Source organism: Mustela nigripes, chromosome 2 (genome assembly GCF_022355385.1).
Source record: "Mustela nigripes isolate SB6536 chromosome 2, MUSNIG.SB6536, whole genome shotgun sequence".
Lineage (NCBI taxonomy): Eukaryota > Metazoa > Chordata > Mammalia > Carnivora > Mustelidae > Mustela > Mustela nigripes.
The window spans coordinates 173,568,344-173,586,326 of NC_081558.1; the positions used below are offsets into that span (position 1 = coordinate 173,568,344).

A 17,983-nucleotide genomic window follows, 5' to 3' on the forward strand; every position below is an offset into this window, starting at 1 on the left:
TAGGCCTCATCCTTCTCTCCTGAATAAGATGAGCTATGGGACTCAGTATCAGCTAAAATGGCACTGGATTCTCCATGCCCAAGGTGAAAATGCTTTCTAATTATCAGTGGCCCCCAGTGTTAGCTTCTTTTTCTTCTCATTTCTCATCTTCCCACCCTGAATTCACTTTCAGTTCCTTGAAGTTTTACCCCACTCTCCTCTCAACATGGTGTTCAGCCTGATTTCTCGTGATGGTGCCCACTAGTGGTGGTGTTGATGTGTCACTGAAATGTACCAATCAATGTCTGCTATTTGACTACATAAGCTCAAATCAGATTGAGCACCTAATTCTAAATATATGCTTACTAAAGCAATCCATGCAGTAACTCACACAACTCCCTGTAGAGCAGTGTTATGGTAATGAATGAATCATTCTATTTATTTGCTCTCAACCTAATTCAAAATTACACATGTCTGATGTTCCCAGATTAACCTAGAGCAGTAATACAATGTACCTCTATTCTGAACCTTAAAAAAAAAAAAAAAACCTCATCATTAATTGGTGACTTATCTGTAGTTTACTGAGTTTTGTCTTTCACTTACATAATAAATGTCAAAGTTCTGTCTCATGTGCTAGTTCAAGAATAATTTGAGTATTGTTGAGAAATAAATGTTAGTAAGAAGTAAACAGTTGTGCAAGGTGAAACATATCATCATCATCCACACCCAGTGACTTGGATGTAGCTGGGGGAGTTTTTGTTCAAACAAACAAGATGTTAAATGTAGCATCTGAGAGCCAAACAAAGCTCAAAGTATTGACCAACCATTTTTTTTTTCCTAATAAAATAATGCTAATATTGCTCTGCCCATCCACCATCTTTATCTCTTCACAATTGGGTTACACACTAAGAATCCAGTTCCCTGAGCCATTTTGGGTCAGAATCTCAGAATACTAGCTTCTGGGGAATGTGCTGTTTTAACAGATTCACAAGTAAGTCTTTTGCACATTAGATTTTGAGAACCACCATTTCTTGGTATTCTTTCTCTCTCTCTCAAGCTGAGGAAAATCATTGTCTCCATCTCGGGATCTCTGACAGCATGCTTTCTATGATCAACTCTAATAAATGCTGTATCCATTTTTGTGGGACTGTAGTTTATTCAACTTGGGGTCAGGGCTTCTTTAACAAAAAAAAAAAAAAGAATTTATGTATAGAGAAATCATTATAAAGGTAAATGTTTATATACAAAGAAACAATAAGTCAAAATAAAATACTGGGCCATGTAGTTCCAAACCCTTTACTTCCAAGATCTCTTTAATGAATTTACCAGCGCTTATGAAGATATATTTCCAGTTATAACCTGGCTTCCCTTCCCCAATTCAAATTCTCTCTGGTTCCTAGAAATCCAATATTCGCCAGATTCCAGGTGAAGGGGAGGCTTTGCAATTCAAGATCACTGGCTTCATCCTAAATCTTCCTGAAAATACAATATAAGCCATTCACTTTATAGGTCATTAATACCCATGCCAATCAGTCTAGGACTAATGGTATTAATTGATCATCCTGAACCATAGTCCTACTGGCTTTGACTTGTCTCTTTTTCTCTCTGCCTAGGACTTTACAATGACTTTTTATCTCAGACATTACTGGAAAGATGAGAGGCTCTCCTTTCCTAGCACAACAAACAAAAGCATGACCTTTGATCATAGATTGATCAAAAAGATCTGGGTGCCTGACATCTTTTTTGTCCACTCTAAAAGATCCTTCATTCATGATACAACTGTGGAGAACATAATGCTGCGCGTATACCCTGATGGAAATGTCCTCTTCAGTCTCAGGTAAGGTGGGCTGTGTACCTTTGGCTTCCCTGGCTGTCTACACTAAAGCTTAGTGGATCTCACTTCTGACTAAACTCACAATATTACTGTTTGTTTAGTCATGTTGAAGATTGGGACACAAGCAGAAAATGTAATTATTCCTTGTTCTAACTTTCACATTTTAAAGACTAGTTTTCTACTTTAGTCAGCATATCGTTGGAGAATAATAGAAAATAAGGTTGGACAGAGTGGAGCTGGATTATGGAAATCCCTAAGAGTCTGGCCCACAATTTTATAGGCGCACAAAATTGCTTTTCTTTTTTACCAACTGAACATGACCAAGCAGTCTTGGAACCTTGGGTTAATTAAATAGTTTTCTTAATTATCTCCTTCATTTTTTACAAGAAGGTATATTCATCATTCAAAATTACCACACGTTTGTTTACTCCCTTTTCATTTTTTTAATTCAAAACCTTGTTTTCCGACACTATGCTATAACAGCCCTCCATCTTTAATTCACAATATGTTCTTTTAGCCTAATGATCCTGTGCATACTGAATAGCTTATCATTGGTAATTCTAAAAATGTCTAGTAAATCCAAGTAATTCAATGTTTTTCATGTCTTAGAAATCCCAGAAAGTCTCCAGTAAGACTCTGAAGAAGAAAAAAAAAAAAAAAAAGGCTCCCCAATGGATTCCACATCCTAGCCCTTGGAACGTGTGAAAATTTCTCTATTTGGGGGGGAAAAACAAAATCTTTGCAGATGTGATTAAGTTAAGGGTCTTGAGATAGGAAAATTATCCTGGATCAATTGGTTGGGACCCATATGCTATCAATCAATCCTAAGCCTCTTTGATCAAGAAAGGCAATGTGACCATTGAGACAGAGATTGGAATGATAAAACCACTAGCACAGGTCTGCCAGCAGATGCCAGAAGCTGTAAAAACCAAGGAATGGATTTGTCCCTGAGAGCTTCTGGAAGAACAGAGCCTTTCTGACACCTTAATTTTAGCATAGTGATACTAATTTCAGACTTCTGTCCTCCAGAACTGCAAGAGAATAAATTTCTGTTGTCTTAAGCCACCAAGTTTGTGGTAGTTTTTTATGGTGGCAATAGAAAATTAATACAGATTCTTTTTGTTCACCAGAAACACCATGCTCACTTTAGGACAAAGATACTGTTGCCATATTGCTGTTAATGTTTTTAAAAATGCAATGAAAGGAACGTATTACTTTTGATAGAACTTTTAAGTCAGGAGTACGTTGGGAGTTGAATACGTACTGGAGTCAGGCCTCACTAGGAATCAGAAGCAGAATGACAGCTTCTGGCCATGGAATCAACTGTTAAAAACTTTTAACTTTTTAAAATTAATTATTGTGATGAAAGAATTAACTCTAGAAGATTGTCCTTACCCTGCACATTCCAAAGAATGATTTCTGGCTCAGTCTCCAAGCCCTTGAAATATCCTGCCTGATAAGAGGATCTTTGTTGACCCTGAGGCTTTGGACCATAGCAGGTAATCTATGCTAACAACGGGATTTATGGAGGAGGTTTTGAGCTACTTGGTATCAGCTTGACCTCTGGACCAGCTGGAGACCAAGGTCAGCTAGACCTATGGAACCAACTCTCAGTTAATACTTTGGACCCCAGGGCTCAGGTAATTTCCCTGGTTGGCAGTACCCCACGGTCACACATCAATGTTGGGACAGTAGCACTGCCCACGTAACTCCACTAAAACAGGACAGCTGGAAACTTTCTTTGGTCTCTACTGGACCCTGTTCTCTGTGACTTTTCCATTGTTGGTTTTTATCTATGTCTTTCTCATTGTAATAAACCATAACTGTGTTAGTGTAACAGCTTTGATGAGTTCTGTGAGTGCTCCTAGCAAATCATGGAACCGGAGGGTGGTCTTGGGGAATCCCCAAAAATAGGACTCAAAATTGTTGTCCACACAGTTATTCCATTTGGCAGCACAGCCAGTCCAAGCCGGGAGCCAGGTTACCTGGTTCCAGGCTTTGTTCTGACACCATCGACTGACAAAGCTTCTCTCTTTGGCCAAACTCTGCTGGGCTCCTCTGAACTTTCTTCTCACTTAATCCCTGACTTTTGAGCTTCTGTGTTTGTCTCTCTAAGTGCATTCAGCCAGAATCTTCCATCCGCAATATCTGATCACCCTCCAAATCTGATTAGATTCCTCATCTTCCACCACCCCAGGCAATGTCTGATCACCCTGGCCTGCCATTAGCAAGAATCCTTTTAGGACCTTTTAGCCAGAACTCCCCACCCCCACCAACTACCTGTGATGTTTCCTCTGAGTAATGTTTCTGTTCATTGCCCCTGGTTATAACCCTGCTCCTTGGCTATAATTTCTACTTTTCCTTGTTGTATTTGGAGTTGACCCCACTCCTCTCACCCTTGTTAATAAACCAAATTACAGTAGTCCCCCTAAATAAAATCTCCCTTACTATTCTTGAACAAGGGTTATGAGTAGTTTTTTCTTTTCTTTTTTTTTTTAAGATTTTATTTATTGACTTGACAGAGAGAGAGAGATCACAAGTAAGCAAAGAGACAGGAGAGGGTGGGGGGTGGTGGGGAGCAGGCTCCCTGCTGAGCAGAGAGCTCAATGCGGGCCTGGATCCCAGGACCCTGAAGTCATGACCTGAGCCAACGGCAGAGGCTTAACCCACTGAGCCACCCAGGCGCCCCATGAGTGGTTTTTTCTTTACCCCCACTTATTTAACCACTGTGGTTGTTAACTTATTCATATCTACTATGAAGGAGGTAAACTCAAAGATTTCACAGGTCCCTTCTGTACATGTCTACTTATATGTGGGGTTTTTTTTGTAAATATAATATGGTAATGTGAATGTATTTTCTCCTATTATTTTCTTAATATTTTCTTCTTTCTAGCTTTACAATAAGAACAATATAAAATACATACACAAAATATGTGTTAACTATGTTGTCAGTAAGGCTTTAATAGTTCAGTTTTTAGGAAGTCAAAAGTTATACATGATTTTCAGCTGTGCAGAGGTTGGTTCCCCCAACCACTGCATTGTTCAAGGTTCAGGTGTACCAGGAATATACCAAAATGAGTATGTTCTGTGACACAGTGTCATCCAGATACCTCCTTGGCTTTCATTTTGCTGCATGACTATTGAAGATAAATTGGTTCAACTTCTCTGATTAGCTTGGGGGCACGGAGGTACCTGGGTGGCTCAGTTGGCTAAGTGACAGCCTTCAGCCCAGGTCATGATCCTGGAGTCTAAGGATCAAGTCCCGATTGGCCTCCCTGCTCAGCAGGGAGTCTGCTTCTCCCTCTGACCCTACCCCATCTCACACTCTCTCCCTCAAATAAATAAATAAATAAATAAATAAATAAATAAAAGCTTTAAAAACAAAACAAAACATAAAAACAACTTGGGGGCACCACAGATAGGAGCAGCTGTTGTCTTCATTTTGTGCAGACTTGCTCAGGGGTCTTTTGTAAACCTCTGATCTGCTGTTGTGTATACCAGAGTCTGTACTTTGAGGTAGGATCATAGCATAGCAGCCTCTGCCTGAAGCCAGAAAAACCTAGGAGAATATAAAATTTGAAAAAACAATTCTCATCAGTATGCAAGCCTTAATGGCACCTGAATTATGCATTGTGCACATAAATCTATAACTGAAAATGCTCCAGGCTTTCTCCTTCCTCCTGGAAAAAGAATTTTCTCAAGTAAACTTGTTTTGTGAGAGAAACCTTTACCCATAGGTTTTTATTGCCACCATCCCAGCCCTTTATGACTGGAAACAAAGTTTGGATCTTCCAAAGAGCAGAAAATATTTAAATCTACTTAAAAGTCGTCTCCCTTTGAAGTATGTTTTTCTGAAGACATCAGAGCCAAATAATACAGAGGGCATGGACTAGGAGACAGGAACAATCTTTAGAGCAGGAATTCCTGCATTAACCCTGTGTTTTCGGCAAACCACACACCTCCTGGGTTCGTCTTCTTAGACGTTACTTCGATAGAGGATGGCAATGCCTGTTTCCCATTATTCTTGAAAGGCACACAAAACAAACACCCCAGTAAGGGAGCTTCAATATTGCATGTTTATTTGGCCATATGGTGACATAATCTTCACTTTTTTGTTCTCTCTCTCCTTTTATAGGGTAACTGTGTCAGCCATGTGCCTTATGGATTTCAGCAGGTTTCCTCTTGACACTCAAAGCTGTTCCCTTGAACTGGAAAGCTGTAAGTCTTACTTCCTGATGGAGTGAGTACTCACGATCTGAACATACCATCACATATCTGCATGTATGTAAGCATGTACTTACCAAGCATTTACAAATCTTGATATAAGTTAAATATATTGATTCAAAATAATTACTTTTTTTTTTTAACCAAAAATGATGCAGATTGTCTCTCAAAAGAGAACACCCAGGGAAAGGATGTTTTCATAAGTACGTATTCTGTAGTTTCCACCTGATTATAAAGGAGCAAGTTCCCTAAAAGGGTATATTCTTGCTAATGTTATTAACATAGACTGACACACCTCCCAAATTTGGAAAGCTCTGGAATTCATTTTCCCAAATAAGTCATAGTCTTCTATTAAATGTACATGGGCTCCCCAGAAAAAAAGGCAGCTATAGTCATAGACCCTCTAATCAAAGCTGCCGGGGGGCTTCTGAGCTGTCTCCTTGTCAGTCACTGGTGCTGAGCCCTCAGTGGTTTTTGGCACCACGTTTTAAAAGCTGACTGCAGATTTTCATAATGTGGCCAAAACGCTGGGAATCTCAGTGGATGCTCCTCCCCAAGTGCATGAGGAGCTTTCTGTAACACTATTTGGTTTCAGAAGAAAATTCATTTTTGCTTTTGTTTTTCTGGTGAAAAGTTCCTTTTTGTTGACACATTGAGTTTTTAAAAACTGCCCCTTGGTCTCTCTTCATCGCCTCATCCCTCCACATGACAATCTCCATTCTTTTAAGATATCTTGTCAGCTAGATATTAAGTACCCTAAAACAAATGAAACTGAGGTTAAATGAGACTTTCTAAGGGGATTTTTTTAATCAACATATACTCTATTTTCAGGGGTCAGATCTGTGAATCATCAGTCTTACACAATTTACAGCACTTACCGTAGCACTTATCCTCCCCAGTGTCCATCACCCAGCCACCCTCTCCCTCCACCCCCCTCCCCTCCAACAACCCTCCGTTTGTTTCCTGAGATTAGGAGTCTTTTATGGTTTGTCTCCCTCTCTGGTTTCATTGTGTTTTATTTTTCCCTCCCTTCTCCTATGATCTTTGTCTTGTTTCTCAAATTCCTCATATCGGGGAGATCACATGATAATTGTCTTTCTCTGATTGACTTACTTCGCTTAGCATAATACCCTCTAGTTCCATCCACATCATTGAAAATGGCAAGATTTGGGGGTTTTTTGATGCTACATAATAATTCATTGTGTGTGTGTGTGTCTGTATATATATACATATATATACACACATATGTACATATACATATATATATAATCACATCTTCAGAAGAAAATTCTTTATGAATTCAGCTCATTTTGGAATTTCATCCAAGAGAGCTGCAAAACTAGAGGGCCCTGATGAACTGGGGTCAGGCCTCTGACTTGGAGCAGGTCGTTCTGTATGTGAGGACTCAGGGCACACAGGGAGGGGAACAGTGATTTGGAGAGTTTTAACAGGACGTGTGGGCACAAGAAAGACCACCACACTATGCCAGTGATTAGGCCCAAGTTTGGGAGACTATTCTTCTCTTTTTTTGATATGGGTATTATTAGTCTATCAGCAAACGTTTTTCAGGATCCCATAACTACACGTCACCGGACCAGGCACCTCATGATTCTGGTGATTCCAGTGACAGGAATACTATTCTCTTGTTTTAGATGCCTACAATGAAGAGGATCTAATGCTGTACTGGAAACAGGGAAACAGGTCCCTAAATACTGATGAGCATATTTCCCTTTCTCAGTTCTTCATTGAGGACTTCAGTGCATCCAGTGGATTCGCTTTCTACAGCAGCACAGGTGCCTTATATTATGTGGACAGTTCATCAGCATTTACTGAACACCCACTGTTTGCAAAGCACCACAACCTGTGAAAAAACCTGAATCCAAACGCATGTCCTGTTTGGCCAGCACCCTCTTTCCTTCTTCACAGGCAGCCTCTTCCACCTTTCCAGTACATGACTTCTCTTCCTTGTGCAGTCACCTCTGAATAAATGCCTTGCTTCCACGCCTGGCCTCCACGGTCTACTCTGAACACAGCAGACCGAGTGATCTTTGAAAACATAAAGACCACAATCCTTTCTTACTTAAAACCTTCCAGTGTGTTTCCACCACACTTACAACAAAACTCACATGTCTCAAATGGCCTACAAGGCGCATATGATCTACCTCTGACCTCACCACTACACCCGCCCCCTCTGCTCTCTGCACACTGGCCTTCTAGCCTGTCCTCAACACACACACCTATCTCATTCTCCCCACACAGCTTCTGCTTCGGCCCTTTCCTCTCTCTGCCTGGAATGATCTTCCCGCAGTTTTCTCATGACCAGCTCCCTCCTCCCATTCAGGGTGTTGTTCAAATACCATCTCGCAGAGTGCTTTCTTAACCATTGTGTCTAAACTAGGCCTCCTTCCTCACCATTCCCTGTCTCTATTCGTCTTCACAACACTTAACACTACCTGAAATATCTCTCTTGTTGACTGCTTTCTTTCCTGAGGGCCTGACTAGAAAGAGTGCACGACATCAGTCTGCCTTGTTCACCGTTTCTTCCCCAGCACCTGGAATGGGCACGGCACATGATAGATACCCAATAAATTCCGCCATGCTTGCTTCAGCAGCACATATACTGGGGGAGTCAGGCAGAAACACAGAAAGTCTGTTCAATATCAGGCCTATATTGTATACTCTTCACTATGACAGATATACTTGTCATTTGGCAACATGAATTCTTGGTACTTTTTGAATAATACTTGATCCCTGTTGATTAAAGTTGGAAGTAGCTTCCTCTTCCCTGGTTATTAGCATTCTGGGTCATTTAAGGAAGAATCCCTATAAAATGCCATTTCAGACTTTTGAAGCCTGGAAAATGTATGCTGCCACTGAGTTTCAGAGCCGTCCTGCCTAGAATCTTTTTACCTACTGACTTTTCTCCCTGGAGGTGCTCTATTCTGCCCTTAGACTCTGGAGAGGGTTCTCTGGGTATTATCTAAAAATCTGAATCATTAAGAGAGCAATCAAAAATGTACATCACAGGGAAGGTAAAGGTCTTTTTAGAACCAACAGCTATGTAACCATTTAGATCCAGAACAAACGCTCTGTTTCACTTATTTGTCTATAATGCTTGGGATATAGCAGGTAATGCTACTAACTGTAATAATATAAGTAACATACATATTATTTGTTTTAATCATTTGTATACCCTTGGTACATAGTGGATGCTCAATAGGTAATTGCTAAATGAATGAATGAGAGGTAAATAATTTGAAAAAAAAATTCAGAGATGTTTAAAGAAAAAGCCTTTGTAATCCTACCTTCCTAGAGATAAAATGTTATTATTTTTATAAATTTCCTTCTCCTTTTTGTTTTCTCTCTTTGTATTTCTCTATATAGATAGATACAGTTGACCTCAAACAACACAAGTTTGAGCTGCACGGTCCACTTAAATGTGAATTTTTTTTGATAAATACAGTATGGTTCTGCACATGTATTTTCTCTCCCTTATGGTTTTTTTAAACAATTTTTTCTCTAGCTTACTTTATTGTAAAAATACACTGCATAAAATGTACAAAATATGTTTTACTCAACTGTTATGTTTACTGAGGCTTCTAAGCAGCAGTAGACTGTTAGTAGTTAGGTTTGGGGGACTGTAAGTTTCTATGTAGATTTTCAACAATACCAGGGCCAGCACTCCTAAGCCCTACATTATTCAAGGGTCAACTGTCTGAGTATTTTTTATCAGGATTTTTAATGCTCTGAGTCCTAAATTTAATTAATATTTAAACAAAGGAATGTGTGTAATGAACAATGATACATACCAAGTATAATTTATAACTATTTTCATTTTGCTGTTATGATGAAATAACTTTGGCACATGATAGATTAGGACAAAGTCTTTTCAGTGTTTGAAGCTATTACAATGTCATATATATGAAGCATAGAAATTCAAGAGTATTGCTTCCTGCACAGAATATATGCTTCATATATAAAATGGCAATGTCTCTTCAGATTTTGAAACACAAGTATCCAAAATATTCACCCAACCATCGTCTTATAAAGAAAAGTTTAATTTTCATTTCCAAATTCTTATTTCACCAGTATGCCATTCCATTGGCCTCACCATCTTTTTATTTGTCCTAGTGAGACTTTTTAAGCCCTACCAGACAGGTCCAACACTAGCTGATTTTTTTCTTCTTCTAGTCATGTTTTAGAGTCCACCTAAAGCCACACAGAATACTTATATTGTAAAGCTTATATGGTAAAACTCAGGAAAATGCTTTTAAGTGTCTTAAAATCCACTAAAAATTCTTAACAGTCCAGTATGGTTACAATTTTAAGAAAAAACATTTTTATTTCTAAGAAAATCTTAAAAAAGAAAAGAATTAGGTTTAAATATACATGGTTTGTATAGCATGATAGAAAATTATCCATGATAATTTTTAAAATTTTTAAATAATGTTATAGAAGAATATATATATATATAATCCTATATTTGTTATTTTAAAAGGCACTTACTTATATAGGGGAACCTGGGTAGCTCAATCAGTTAAACATCTGCCTTTAGCTCAGGTCATGAGCCCAGGGCCCTAGGATATAGCCCTGCATCATGCTCCCTGCTCAGTGGGGAGCCTGTTTCTCCCTCTCCCTCTGTCACTCCCTCTGTTTGTGCTCTCTCACTCTCTTTCTGTCAAATAAATAAATAAAATCTTTTTTTAAAGGATTTTTATATGTGGTTTTTGAATGTCCGGAAAGATTAATAGTTGATACTTCTGAGAGTTGAGTATAGAGCGGCGATATTTTCAATTTTATTTCAACACGTCTGTATTTTTAAATTGTTACAACTTATACATTTCTAATAAGAAAGATTAAAATCTGTTTTAAGATTATAAAAATATAAGAGTAAAGCATTTTGGAAGTTGTAGTCAAATATCTTTTTTTAAGATTTTATTTATTTATTTGAGAGAGAAAGAGTGGGAGTGCGAAGGGTAGAGGGAGAGGGAGAGAGTCGTAAGCAGACTCCTCACTGAGTGTGGAACCTGACATGGAGCTTGATCTCATGACCCTGAGATCATGACCTGAGCTGAAACCAAGAATGGGAAGCTTAACCAACTGCACCACCCAGGCACCTCCAAATATCAAGTTATTAATCATATATGTGTTTATTCAATGATGCTTAGGTTTCAGAAAGATTAACACTTACAAATTTATTTTAGCTTACAAGTGTATGATAGTTCTGCCTCACATTAATCATGAATTATTAAATATGGCCTCTTGAGACCTAAACCCAGATGTTTTTCTTAGATTAGTATCCTGTTTAAACATATGAGCTTCATCAGAAATAATCTGTTCACATTTGTATTCCTAACATTATAACAACCCCCATAACCTCTGTATAGCTATACAGGAAAAACTGCACTTCTGGTTCTGGTTAGAAGAGCCAGAAATAGAGTTATAATTATACAACTTTAGTTTCCATTTGATAGCTGAACCATCAGTTCCCACTTTTTCCTTGGCATCTTTACCACCTCCCAAGAATGTTAACAAGCAGGGGAGGGCTTCTGCCCTCTCTTAACTTTCAATGTCCCTCACAATCATGCACTATAAATTTACAAAGAAAAACAAAAATGACTCCTGCCCCTAAAGAATGCATTGATCATTACTCTTTATTGCAGCATAACATAGAGGCTAAAAGTTCAAGTTTTGGAGACGGACTGCATGAGTTCAAATTCCGCCCCTGCCACTTACTAGAAATGTAGGCAAGTTGCTTAGTCTCCCTAAGCCTCAATGTCTTCATCTTTAAATTGGTTTTATAACACTCTCTAGAGTTATAAAGTTGTGAAGATACATGATTTAATACATTTAAATAATTTAGAATACTGTCTACCATAAATACCTCTGAATACTGTCTGCCATACTCAGGAAATATTAGCTAGTAGAGCTAGTATTAGCTCATCACTGTTTTCAACAACAACGTCATCAGGATCCTTTCAAAACAAAATGAGGCCTTTAGTGTCACAGGCCATTGAAGGTGACAGTGTCCACATATAAAAACCTTCTCGAACATTGTCTTGAGACTGACTCCTTAAGTCTCCCTAGGGGAGACAAGAGATGGTATTGTGGTTGAAGCTATAGGCCAGGAAGAGCTCAACCACAATACCATCCCTAGTCTCCCCTGCCCTGAAGAACCACACAACAGAACAGGTTTCTCCTGCTCGGTTGACAAAAACAAAATTATTATTCAGAGAATTACGACTAAAGAAAGGACCCTGTTCATAGTTAAAACCATATAAACTAACAGTGTCTTTCTTTATGAAATTCTTCTACAACTTTTCCTTATCTCCTTTAATCTCATGATAATTATATGAAGGTATAATATCAGAGAGGCTGTTATCCCACTCTACAGCTAGAATCAAAATTCTCAGCTGCACACAATAATGGAGTAGGACTATAACATGGGAAATATTAGACAATGAATAGTTCAAAAAATAGTGTATATTCTGACTTTACAATATACTATGTAATGTGTCTTTTATTTCCCTTGGGAATGAAATTTTTTGCTATTCCTGGAACATATATCAACTGATGGTGAGAGAGAACTCCAGAACAGATAAGGACAAGCAGGGTCATCAGCATGTAACTGAGAATAGAATACTAAGAGGAGAGTCTGCCAATTTAGGGTGGGTTTGCTAGATTTATGTTTGGGCTGAATGCCCAAATAGTGACCTGATCCATCTATTAAGTGTGCCATCTTGAGTTTCCTAAGAAACTACTCCTGAGACTGGTACAAAATGTTCTCTAAACCCTTTTGCAATGCTTGTGATTTTGCTTTGTAATTTTTAACCTATAGTTTCTTGGGTTTGTTTTTGGCTTTACACTTCCTTCCAGCCAGTGTGAAAAAGGAAACCTGAACAAAATTGCGTGAATGTGACCACAATTGTTGCTTCTGATCAGCATGAACCAATCAATATTACCAACATGAGTTTATATAATTCCAACCAGAAGCAAAGAAACATCACCAATTGATTATTTTTTTCAGATTTATTATAGATAAATTAATGGTACCCACTAGTCTTTATGAATCCCTTTATGAATCCCTTGCTACCTAGATTCCAACTTGAAATCCAATGACTCAGGAGCCACTGTGAATCTTTTACTTCAGATAAAATGTTCCCTTTCATTCGTTAAAGTTAATAAATGGTTTATTGGCTGTTGCCCCAGTCATTAGTCATGTATTGAAGACTTGCCCACTTGCAGAAACAATATATTTTGGAGAAAGGTTTTTAAAGGCCAATCCACAAAATATAATTACCAGTCATTCCTGAATAACAGCTATGAAATTTAAGGGGAATCTTTGAATCACCTAACTAAGCAGACTACAGGGCAGTTCAACAAACACGGATGGGGCGACAGGCTCGGGCCCTGTCCTCCTGCTGGGTAAACAGCGATGAGTGTGCTCAGTTCCATGTTCCCTTAGAGCTTAGAGTTTAAAGAAGCACGTGATTTCACTTAGTGTGACGTTTACATGAGGACACCTGTTCTAAGGAAAACTCAATTTTTCTCATAGGTTGGTACAATAGGCTTTTCATCAACTTTGTGCTAAGGAGGCATATTTTCTTCTTCGTGCTGCAAACCTATTTCCCAGCTATGCTGATGGTGATGCTTTTGTGGGTTTCATTTTGGATTGACCAGAGAGCTGTTCCTGCAAGAGTTTCCCTGGGTAAGTACCTTTATGAAATGTTAATATCAGAGAAAGTTCTAGAAGGTTAAAAAAAAAAGTGGAGAGGAAAAGAGTCATGGCTTACTAGGGGTGGTTAGAGACACGCATTCAGGTTACAACATTTATCTTCACAACCTCAGGGGCAAACTGTAATTGGACTCTTTCCTTGGGAACTGAGGCATTAGGTACGAAGCCTGCACCAGCTGACCAAAAGGGAAATAATAAGGAGAAATTATGAAACTACGGAGCATAAACAGCCTCACTTTAGAAACCTGTCTCCTCACTTTCAGGGAAACCTCCTCATCCTTGCCCCAACCCACTTCTCTTTGTGCGACAAACTTTTGCATCATAAAAAAAAAAAAAAAGGATCCTTCAAACTAACGTACGCTGTACTATTGGTATTTGAATATATGACTTCTTGGGTAGGGGGCAATGTTAATTAGAAATCAGGGCTTAACCTAAACACCAAAATCAGAACCAACCCCAGTGAAATTCCAGTTACTATGGTTCTCTACTTGGCAAGAGATTCAGGGGCGGGGGATGGGGGCAGACATTGCCAGCTTCATTAAGTCATCACACAGGTATGATTATCTACTCCATCTAGCATGCACGTACCACTGTCACACAGACTGATTTATGGGAACGATTTCAGGCCTGCTTAGTGGTGACTGAGGTCTTATAATGTGGAAGATGCCTGGCTAAGCACTTGGATAACCTGTTACTGAATCAGAACCCGAGAGTCAATCCCACTTGCCTTCTCAGTTGTTTTAGGGCAGAGCTCCCTCATTTCAGCTGATTTTGTTCTTTGACCTGTAATGCTCTACCCAGACAGAAGATTGTTATAAGTGCTTCCTAATCATTGTAATTATCACACAATTCATTCCAGAAAGGGTGATTTCTAAGCTAATGTTCACAAATTATATGCATACTTCAAAAGATCATTTGAAAGACATAAATTGTCATTAATATTAATAATTTGTTCGCCTCTTTCCCCTATTAAAAGCTTCAATCTATAAGCAGTTGAGGTTTGACTATCTTCATGGGAAAAAATACCACCTGAATGATAATTAAATTATTGCGGCTGGGCCTTCACATCGGAGCAGTCGCACCCTGACCTCGCTACGCAGTGGGGCAGGGGAGAGCTGCACAGGAGATGAGAGGCACATTTCCAGCCCTCAAGACAGAATGAGAAAGACGTTCAGTCTCTAAAGGTTTATGAACATGATTTCCAATCAGATTCCTGAAGCCGACGGCTTAGCTCTTACACTTTGAAAATGACAAGTAATAAAAGCTGGTTCCAGGGCGGGCTGGGGAGAATGGAGAACACTGAAGTGCCTTTAAGTGGCCCCTGAAATTCTGTGCTTCTTGCATCTACATCTGATTCCCTAAGGTGTTGGGAAATTGCTATGTAGATTTATGTAAAATAATATATAAATCAGAACTGTCTCTCTCCCCTCTTAATAAAGGGAACTGTAGTATTCCTATTCCATGGCTACCCTCTCAGGCTTTTGCTTCCTAACACCCTCAAGTTTTCTCAAAGATATTTTGTGCTCTGGGGGCACCTGGGTGGCTTAGTCTGTTAAGCATCCGACTCTTGATTTCAGCTCAAGTCGGGAGATTGAGCCCTACATCAAGCTCTGTGCTGGGCCTGGAGCCTGCTTAAGATTTTCTCTCGCCCTTTCCCTTCCCCTCAGTTCTCTTTCTCTCTCTCTCTCTCTCTCTCTCTCTCTCTCTCTCTCTTCTTGCTCTTAGAAAAACAAAATAAGATAAAGATATTTTGCACTCTGCTTTACTGGCTGTTTCCAAATACTGGGCCAACTGATTCTCCAGAAGTTCCTTCTAACTGTCTATCTCATTTGCCTTTTATCAGTTGTTTCCCCTTCATCACACCCTGAAGTATTTAGTACTATTAAGCCTTCTTACCAAATTCAGAACCAAGGGTAATGGTCAAAACCCCAGCCTCCTCTTTCTTATCTGCAAAATGAGATGACTAATACAGTCTTCCAAGGTCACCGTATGAAATGGCCTGCCCCATAGTGTTTGATAAAACTAAACAAACTAGCAATAAATTTGGAGAACTCTGCAAATAAATTTGCAAATAAATTTGCAGTAGTCTGTGCTAGCCTATGTTTTCTCCTCTTTTAGACTTTTCTTTCACTTGTCTTCCTTGCACTCCTTGAGTCTGGGATAACTCCCTCCCAAGGTTTTGCTTGTTTTTGATTTGCTCATCAAATGGAGCAAGCCTCTTGTTTCTGACTACTGTCTCTATGGAAAAAAAGAAAAAAAAAATCCCAAATCTAAGTCTTTATCTCAGATCTTTCTCTCAGGTTCCAGGTAGTATTCCCAGCGGCCTGCTGGACCTCATCTCCAGGTTCTACAAGTGTTCCACTTGTTCAAAACCCAGCAGATTGTTATTGCCCCCTCTAGACTCCTGCCCTAACTCCATTTTTCTCTCTTGGCTTTTCTTGTTCTTTTAAGGGCCCCCAAGGTGTTGAATCTTTCATAGTTGGAGCCTCAATTTCCTTCTTAGTCTTTAGCAGTCATTCTTAGGTATTATCTGGAACCCCAGAGAGATTTGTTTTTGTGGGTTATATCTATCATTATTAGCCATGTTGGATATTAAAACAGAATTTTTAAAAATATGTGTTAGTCCATTTAAATAACAATAACCTCATTACAAGTTAATACATTCTATGAAAAATAACTTTTTTTCTAAAAGAAAAAATTAGTGAGAGGAGAATTGTTGTACATTTTTGCAGATCTTTAATATCTGGCCTTCTGGAGAATAGTTGGATTCTCACCTCTGCTTCTTCAGTCTGATGTAAAAGTTTCAGCTGAAATGCAGGGGGAAAAAACTGACATTGCTCAGATATGTGGATGGAGAAAAAAAGCCACATTTCAATAGTGTTTTCCAGTAATTGTGCATAGTCTTCCGTGACACTGTACCAAAACTCAGCAAGTGACAGCTTCTTAAAGGTTAGTTACAGTGTGAAATCTGAAACCATATCAATGAATTTCTTTCTATTCTATTAGATTAAAATGCATTGACCTACCTTGCATTTTGACTGGATCTTTTTACCTAGGCATCAATCATTTGAAAACTATTAGTGCACTGAACTATATCTTCCCAAAGCTCATGTAATGCACTATACAATGTCAAAAAAATCACATTTGGGGCATCTGGGGGGGTGGTCAGTCAGCTAAGCGTCCAACTCTTTATTTTGGCTTAGGTCATGATCTCAGAGCCCTGTGTTGGGCTCTATGCTCAGTAGAGAGTCTGCTTGAGATTCTCTCTCTTCCTCTCCCTTTGCCCCTCCCCCTGCTCACACTAAATAAATAAATAAATAAATAAATAAATAAATAAATAAAATTTTCTAAAAAGTCACATTTATTAATGTCACCATTAATCTCATGAAAAAGTGTTTGAGTAGTGGGAAGCTCTCAAGCTTATAGTGATGGATAGGTATTTAACATCATTTGAGTTTTGATTTGAAAGCTCAAATTTTATTATTAGATAACAAATATCAGGGTTGTTTTATCTCAAGTGAGAGGCTTACATTACTCCGTTTTGAGAAATGTCTGCTAGATACCCAAATCTGGACAACCATAATTTGTCTGTGAGTTGTTATTTTAAGTGAAAGTGGTGTTCCATTTTTCAAAATGTCTGGTGTTCAGTGTGTAACTCAATGGCCTGAGTCCTTTTCCTCCAGACAGCCATTGCTCTTTGGTATGCAAAAGTGCCTTCTATATATCTCTCATTTCATCAACCAGAATATTAAGAAGGCATATACACAAGAGTTATAATGTAATAAAATTAGCAACTTTTCCTGATTTTTTTATTGTGATGCTAAAAGCTAAAGAACACAGTGACTGTTAGATTAGTTGGGTGCTTCTGCCTTAATTCATGTGAAGGCAACAATAGCTTTTCCCACCAGTGCTTCACACCGTTGAAAATATCAACATAATGAAAAAGGTAAATAATATCTTAGTGTGAAACCCATCTTCACTACACAGACCCTCAGAAAATGTCTTGGAGAGCCCAAAGGGCCCACTGACCACACTTTGAGAACTGTGGCTATAAGGTATCTAAATCTTCAGAGTCAGCCTTCTTTATAATATCCTTGTGCTTTCTTTTCCATTCCTCTTGCCTTGACCAGACCTGGGACCCTTGTTAATTTTCCCTGGATTCCTCTAACCTCTATCTGCCCAGTGTCATCTTGCAAGGCTGTGAAATCTGA

The 17,983-nt window shown here is 38.8% G+C and overlaps 1 protein-coding gene across 1 annotated transcript in view; it reads left to right on the top strand.

Annotated features, from left to right (window-relative positions):
- The window catches only part of GABRR3 (gamma-aminobutyric acid type A receptor subunit rho3), a 43,677-nt gene that overhangs the window by 15,677 nt on the left and 10,017 nt on the right, over window positions 1–17,983 (top strand). Inside the window, exons 4-7 of the mRNA XM_059388166.1 lie at window positions 1,593–1,816; window positions 5,949–6,031; window positions 7,690–7,830; window positions 13,593–13,745. Coding sequence (XP_059244149.1) covers window positions 1,593–1,816; window positions 5,949–6,031; window positions 7,690–7,830; window positions 13,593–13,745 — 601 coding nt within the window. The remainder of the gene's footprint in view (window positions 1–1,592; window positions 1,817–5,948; window positions 6,032–7,689; window positions 7,831–13,592; window positions 13,746–17,983) is intronic.